This window comes from Urtica dioica, chromosome 4 (genome assembly GCF_054948205.1).
Source record: "Urtica dioica subsp. dioica isolate 48M chromosome 4, U.dioica_male_clone48M_v1_H2, whole genome shotgun sequence".
Taxonomy (NCBI): Eukaryota; Viridiplantae; Streptophyta; class Magnoliopsida; order Rosales; family Urticaceae; genus Urtica; species Urtica dioica.
The window spans coordinates 46,120,710-46,128,509 of NC_142759.1; the positions used below are offsets into that span (position 1 = coordinate 46,120,710).

At 36.3% G+C, this 7,800-nt stretch overlaps 1 protein-coding gene across 1 annotated transcript; it reads left to right on the forward strand.

Moving 5' to 3' along the window:
• The first annotated feature begins 1,470 nt into the window (after window positions 1-1,470).
• Window positions 1,471-5,507, forward strand: LOC149401678 (tRNA (met) cytidine acetyltransferase, putative (DUF616)). Its single transcript, XM_089613145.1, has 9 exons — window positions 1,471-2,187; window positions 2,376-2,630; window positions 2,763-2,976; window positions 3,062-3,171; window positions 3,258-3,457; window positions 3,564-3,667; window positions 3,763-3,950; window positions 4,077-4,276; window positions 5,083-5,507. The coding sequence occupies exons 1-9, from the start codon at window positions 1,866-1,868 to the stop codon at window positions 5,275-5,277; spliced, it is 1,788 nt and encodes a 595-aa protein (XP_089469271.1). The 5' UTR covers window positions 1,471-1,865; the 3' UTR covers window positions 5,278-5,507.
• Window positions 5,508-7,800: the final 2,293 nt, after the last annotated feature.

The following is a 7,800-nucleotide window of genomic DNA, read 5'->3' on the forward strand; positions in this document are numbered from 1 at the left end:
AAACTTATTGATCAACAAAATAGCCAAAGTTTCAACTTTTCAGCAAGTAACCAAATTCATGTTTAAAATTTTTTTTTACAGTCAAGATTAAATTTTTTGACGATTATCATAAACAATTTATCACATTAAAAAAAATTAATCTTGGGGTAAATTTTATTTGAAACCAGATTACTGTACATTTTAGCTATTTTACTAAATTAAAGACAAACTTTGACTATTTTGTAAATTAATAACTTTAAAATTAGCTATTTTACAAACTCGGCATTTTTGAAAATCAAAAGTTAAACTCGATATTTCACTAAAACTAAGGGCTTTCTTCAATAAAATGAAAATTTGGTTAGAATTTATAAGAAGATAAGAGATTGACTAGTTTTAACGAATTCTTTTTATTGGGCTATCTTGAGGTTCTAAATAAAAATTAGATATTGGCATGATCTATTCTATTAAACTATTTTGTGGTCTACTTTTATATGATTTATATTTTGTATAGTGAATTATTTTTAAATATTTAAGAGCAACTTAACTAATTTCGTAGTAAATCTCAAATGATTGTTAATGTTTTGTTTGTTCAAAATTATATAACTTATTCAATTACCCTATTACCAAAATGAAACACATAAATTACTTCATTTCAATTTCCAAATCAACTTCTAATTTTTATATAAATAATAATAATAAAGGAAGGTCTATTATATTCTCGTTGAAAATTAGGGATGACAATTTGACTCGTTACCCGTATTCTGGTCCGTTACCCGATTTATTCGGGTCGGGTAATACCCGTTCTTTTTGGGTAAACGGGTAATACCCGTTAAGGTTTTAACGGGTCCGGGTACGGGTAACGGAATAGTCATCCCGTACCTGGTTACCCGAGACCCGACCCGTTAACTTTAAATATTTAAAAAAGATAATAAATTTTATATATTGCAATGAAGATGATAGCGTTGCAATGAAGATGACCAAATTTACAATGAAGATGATCAATTTGCAATGAAGACTTCTTTTGTATTTTTTATTTATTTATTTTGAATTTTAATGTTCTTTATATTGTAGTAGCACTTTGATATTTTTCCCCTAAATTTTATTATTTTTAAACTTTATATTGTTGATGGATTTTTATTTTATAAACGGGTCTATCCGAACCGCTACCATTTTTTTAACCGAGTAAACGGGTAACGTGTCTAATATTTTTAACCCGCTTACCCAGCGGGTATCCCCGTTACCCGATCCGTCTCAAAATTTGGATAAACGGGTTCAAATAACGGATAAAAAAATTATAACGGATACGGGTAACGGAATAGGTGTACCCGTTGCCATCCCTATTGAAAATATAAACTAAACTCGCATAGTTAATAACTTCCGGAAACCCCCGTAATAGATGAAATGAAAAAAGAAAAAGAAAAAAGAAAATCCCAAATAGATAACTACAAAACGACGAGAACGTGAAAATCGAAAAATATACGCTAATGTAGATTTCTTTGATGATTAGCGAAAACTGATAATCCATTTTTTTTTTTTTTTTCAATTTCCCGATTCCAATTTCTCTCGGATCTGAGTTCGTCGACCAGATTTAAGATTTTACGTGAAATTGCCACAATTTCAATCCGGAGTCTCCAGTTATAAAAAAAAAAGAAAAAAAAAAGAAAGAAGTTTTTGAATTCTTTTAATCGATCGATCGATATCCATCGGAGATAATGTGGAGATTCAAAATCAGATTCTGAATCCGAAATCGCTTCCGAGACTGGTGAGTTTTGATTTGAATCTCGAGGTATTCTTTTGTTGGTGAATGAGAGGATATTTGTCTGCAACGACGAGGAGGAAAAGAAGAGGAAAGAAATGAAAGGAGGGTTTTGTCGTTGGAAGGTAATATGAGTGGGAGTGGAAGCGGATGTGGAAGCTCATTAGGGCTCAGAACGAGCAGTTATGGCTCACTGCAACAGCACTATCTTCTCCTCCAACAGCAACAGCAGAGCCAGCAGATTCACCAGTCCAACAATGGCTTCTTCAATTCTCTGCCCTCGTCCATCCCGGTCCTTGTCCGCAAGCCTTCCAAGCTCTCTACCTCCCGGGAGAAGGAAAAGCTCCGCCCTTTGTTCTGCCGGTTCTTCGGCCGCAGGAAAATTGCCATGCTTCTCATCGTTGTCCTTGCGCTCTTCGTCTTCGTTTTCGGTTCCTTCACCGTCAACAAAGGTTTGGAACACTCTCTTCTTCCGCGGTGAAATTCATCAATGTCGAACTGATAGCATTGTCTTCAAACTTTATAGATTAATAACCTTTCGCCTGAGTCAAATAACTTTTTGTATTTGTTTTCGGGTCTCAATTCATATCTGAGTTAGGAAGTTAATGCCGTGGTTTTCACTTCTATATTGATGGGCCAGAAAATGCCAATTTCAACATCAGTCAAAGTATAGAGAACATTGTTACTCCCGACAAGTGGATGGCAAGTGATCATGGGATCGTTTATGAGAATTCTTCTACGCTGGCGATCACGAGAAGCAATAGAAAAAGGCGACTGTCTCTTCCCGAGGATTACAAGGCGAAGCCCAAAGTTTCGGGAAATTCTCTTCACCCATGTGAAAGCTTTGCATTTCCTCCCCCTCCCCCGCCTAATCCAAAGCGAATCGGACCACGACGTAAGTCCTTACTCTTTAGCCTTCTCCAGCAATTAACTGGTCCAGAGCATTAAATTGTTATGATGGTTAGAAATATGGATTTGGTGACTCCGGTGTATCTTATCGACTTTTCTGTTTGCTTGTTTATTTAAGCATGCCCAGTATGTTATCTTCTTGTGGAGCAGGCTGTAGCCATGATGCCCAGTTCTGCATCACTATCGCCCGTTGTCCACAATTTGACATACATGATCGAGGAAAATCCAACTAAAATCGAGCCATTTGGAGGCTCTGATTTTGGTGGATATCCATCACTAAAGCAGAGGGAGGACTCTTTTGATGCAAAAGAGTCGATGAAAGTGCATTGTGGGTATGTTCTGTTCGGTGGGTAAAGCCTCTGTTTCATGTGTATTGAACTGTTCAACATATGATGTGATCACATATTTTTTTTTCAGATTTGTCAAAGGTAGCAAGCCTGGTTACAAGACTGGATTCGATATAGATGAAGTTGACCTTATGGATTTGGAACGGCCTCATGAAATCATTGTTGCATCAGCTATATTTGGTACTTATAACTATGCATATTTTGCCTCTTTTTTAGCGTATAGACAACCTTTGTATGTTTCTTATGGATGGTTACGCCTATGCTAGGAAATTATGATATATTACAACAGCCCAAGAACGTTAGCGAACTGGCAAGGAAGAATATCCCATTCTACATGTTTATCGACGAAGAGACGGAATCTTATTTGAAGAATTCCAGTGTCCTAGAAAGCAATAAGCAGGTCGGATTGTGGAAAATTATTGTTGTTCGAAATATTCCGTACAATGATTCAAGGCGTAATGGAAAGGTCTGCTGTTTTGACTATGATTGATTTTTTTTGGAAATTAAGTACCATGTACAGTCTTCTGGTAGAACATATATAGATAGTGACGTGCTGAACTATACTCTTGCAGATCCCAAAGCTTCTACTACACAGATTATTTCCCAATGTCAGGTATTCCATATGGATTGATGGGAAGCTCCAGCTTGTGGTAGATCCTTATCAAGTTCTTGAAAGGTACACTAAAGTTTTTGATGTATCCAATCCACATGTGTCTATATATAATCATGTATCTCTTTAATACCTTGCCTGATGATTTTAGTTCCATACAGGTTCTTGTGGCGTCACAATGCAACTTTTGCAATCTCAAGGCACTATAGGCGCTATGATGTTTTTGAGGAGGCTGAAGCAAACAGAGTTGCTGGGAAATACGATAATTCATCGATTGATAGGCAGATTGAGTTTTATAGAAAAGAGGGTTTAAGACCATATACTAGAGCTAAGCTCCCCATAACTAGTGGTGCGTGATGTTACAATCAAATTATTTTACTCGTTTCCAAATTAATAGTAAAGGGTGTGAATGTGTCGTTTCTTGTTTTCACATTTTTGACATTGTCACTTTCTTTCTCTCATCGAATTTGTGCAGATGTTCCTGAAGGTTGTGTAATCATGAGAGAACACATTCCTATCACCAATCTGTTCACCTGCCTATGGTTCAACGAAGTTGATCGTTTTACTTCCAGGGATCAATTGAGCTTTGCCATGGTCAGGGATAAATTAATGCAAAAAGTCGGTTGGAACATCAATATGTTTCTGGACTGTGAAAGGCGCAATTTCGTGATTCAGGTGAGAGATTCTACTAAAAATTCATGTCTTTTTGTGCCTACCACCAAATCCAGTTTGAAAATCAATTCAGGATTGTTTTCCAAGCATTCACAATTTGAAATGCAAAAAGTGTTTAAGGTCGATGATTCTATTCCATATCATAGTAAAACGGGGGGAAATGTGACTTGGGTTGCACATCTTTAGAGCAATAAAACCCATCTGATCTCTTTTATCTATTTGTTTTATGTCGTTGCCAAGACGTATGGTGTACTGTCCAAGGTTTGATTCCCCTTTGAACCAGAGCCTCTCGTACTTACCAGGGCCCTGAAGGCTTATTAGGCTTTTTAGTGTAAACAGTCTCTGGACTATTATGCGAGTGACATTTTGGTCCTTAAAAACTATTTTTTTTAGCAAAATGGTCCTCATAGAATATTGACGTTGTAGTATTTTAGTCATTTCGTATAAATATAAGTTTTAAATTTATTTATGAAACTCAACACCTAAACATTTCGAAATCTGTAACATGTTTAGAAAAACAAAATATTACTTAACTATCCAAAATTATAATCAGGGTTAGAATATGTAGTTTTTTTTTTTTTTTTGTAAAGAAAATTAATAAGTTACTTCAGTTGACAACTATGTTTTGAGTTTCTCCAGTACTAGATTTCATTAGAAAGTTTAAAAGTTATATCAAAATGACTAATATGCTACAAAATCAGTACAATAGTTTGATGATTATTTTACTCAAAAAATTTAGGGTAACGTTCTATATTATTATTATTATTGAATTGACATATATAGATATTGAAAAAATGGAATATTTGCAGACATACCACAGGGACTTGCTAGAGCACATGCCTCCTCCAAGGGCAGTGACCAGTCGAGTCAGATCAAGTCTCTCCGCCCGTAACAACGCTACAACCGCAAAGACTCCATTGCTGAAGAAACCTTCTACCAAGCGCGCAAGGGAGAGAAAATCTGGTTCTAAACGCCATCGGAAGGTAATTTCGAGTGGTAGTTAGAGAACTATTTTTTAATTCTTTTTACAATTTTTTTGATACCCTTCATTTTACTTCCCTTTCTCAATCTGCGAGGAAAAAAATTAAGCTGTGTTCGATTTTTACTTGATCGGATTGCCAGGTAGGAATCTCTGGTTAGGGAAGCTTAGGATGACTGATTGCATTTATATCCAATTTTGCTGTATATACCACGTATGCTAATAAGTTTTAATACGAGCTTCAATTTTTCTTCATGTTCTTGTGTTCCCTTATTATTATTTTTTTTAAAATGGGCCTCGGTAAAACCTCTCCATCATTCCTTTTTGGGAAGAGCGGAGAGCGGTAGGGGAAAGAGTACCCCTTGCATCATTAATCATCGGCATCCGCCATAAAATTGTTCCGCACAAGGGGTGGAACTTCCTTGAGATTACAAAAGCCGGAACTTCTCGATCTAGCTGCCCATTGGCAAAACCCATGAGCAACAAAATTCAAGGAGCGTTTAACCCACAAAAAATTTACACATTCAAAGTGCTTACAACAAGTTAAGAATATTACAAAACAAAGGAAACAAAGACCAAATCAGGAGAAATACCATCATCTTCAAGGCTGTCCATTATGCCTTTGGGGGTACTCTCGCACGTATGACTAAATCACCTCTAAGACTATAGAAAAAATGACACATATATACCTTGTGTTTTAATGAAATATCGAGTTTAACCTTTGGTTTTCCAAAATATCGAGATCATACTCTCTGTTTAACTAAAATGACGAAATTATACCCTGAAATAGACAACAGTGCCACAAATATTATTTTTATTGACTTTTCATTGACGTTGACTATAATATTTATATGTAAACACCAATTATCTTTATTCATTCGCGTTATATATGTAATTTATTTAAAAACAAAAAAATAAACAACAGTTTCTTAATCGTAATTAATGCAAAAAGAGACAAAAGGGTAAAAATCGACAGTTGATTCAGAGTTGCAATTCGAACACAGAATGAAGTCATCTTTTGGGAGATATGAATTTTATTATTTAATTTCAATTTAATGCTATTTTTATTTCAAAATTGGAAATTTGAAAATTAAGATACTGTTTTGGATTTGATCCTGTTTTTCTTATATAAGAGTTAATATCAATGAAAGGGAGATTTCTGACACTATTATCTATTTCAGGGTATAATTTCGTCATTTTAGTTAAACAGAAGGTATGATCTCGACATTTTTGAAAACCAAAGGTTAAAGTCGACATTTCACTAAAACACAGGGTATAAATGTGTTATTTTCCCAAGACTATATGACATGCGTGCCGACTTACTAGTAAAGGGTTAGTTGTTAGTTACTAGTAACGGGTTAGTTGTTAGTTACTGTAGTTGTTAGTTACTAGTAAAGGGTTAGTTGTTAGTTACTAGTAAAGGGTTAGCTCGTCTTTGTATTTTGTAGCAATCTTATATTTTAGCCATTTAAAATAGACAGCAATAAAAACGATTATTTGATCTCGCAGTTGGGCTTCATATTAAGGGTTAGTTGTTAGTTACTAGTAAAGGGTTAGCTCGTCTTTGTATTTTGTAGCAATATTATATTTATGCCATTTAAAAGAGACAGCAATAAAAACAATTATTTGATCTCGCAGCTGGGCTTCATATTCCTATAGTGATACGTTAACCGATTTTTTTATTGTCTCCATAACATCTAATAGTCGATGGCTGCTATCATATATTTATACATGTACTATATCTATAAAATGAGCTCAGATGCACTCTGCCACTCACTTTGGAGGAGCTTGCTGAATACATGCAACGTCCCAACCTGGTGGAGCAATTCAAGGAGATGCAAGAGCGTCTCTTGGCTTTGGAAGCAAGTAACAAAGATTTGGAGGACAAGCTCAAAGCCAAAATGGTAACACTCCGATTCGCATTGGTAATTCTGGACAAAGAGCCCTCACACCGAGCAGGCAAATAGCCTGCAAAACATGAGCCGAAGATTAAAAAATCCCAAAGGCGCACCAAAGATTGGTATGAGAGGGAGGAAGACATCATGGACACTGAATGCAGTTACAAGATGAGTCAGGAAATCATCGGCACCAGCCTTCAGAATAGAAGAGTAGATCGCAGATGCATAATAGTCCCGAGGAAGAATCGGAGACATGAGCAACGCGGGCACTAATGAGACTGACTTCATGCGTCTAGAGCGCAAGATTGAAGAAGTGGCTCTGGGATGAAAAGATTCGACTCCTCAGGTTGGGGACACGACCTTTCCATTCATTTCTCGGATACTAGAGCACACATTGCCTGAACGCTTCAGAATGCCAAACATCTCGTCATACGATGGAAAAAGCTAATCCTGGAGATCACCTCAACATCGTCAAATCATGAATGCTACTGCAAAGAGCTGGGCCTGAGGTGATGTACCGTGCATTTGTCATTACTCTTTTCGGATCCGCCAAGAGGTGGTACCGAAAGCTCAAACCTAACTTAGTAGGCACATGGAAGCAACTGACTCCGGTTCATGGAGCAATTTGTTGGATCGAGTTTCGGGAAAAC

What these genes read in the sequence shown, in the direction of transcription:
- LOC149401678 (XM_089613145.1), top strand. Translation starts at nt 1,866, where the DNA reads ATGAGTGGGAGTGGAAGCGGATGTGGAAGCTCATTAGGGCTCAGAACG. An exon ending in TGTTGCATCAGCTATATTTG is followed by an intron (nt 3,172 to 3,257) that starts GTACTTATAACT and finishes CGCCTATGCTAG; the next exon opens with GAAATTATGATATATTACAA. An exon ending in GGCGCAATTTCGTGATTCAG is followed by an intron (nt 4,277 to 5,082) that starts GTGAGAGATTCT and finishes GAATATTTGCAG; the next exon opens with ACATACCACAGGGACTTGCT.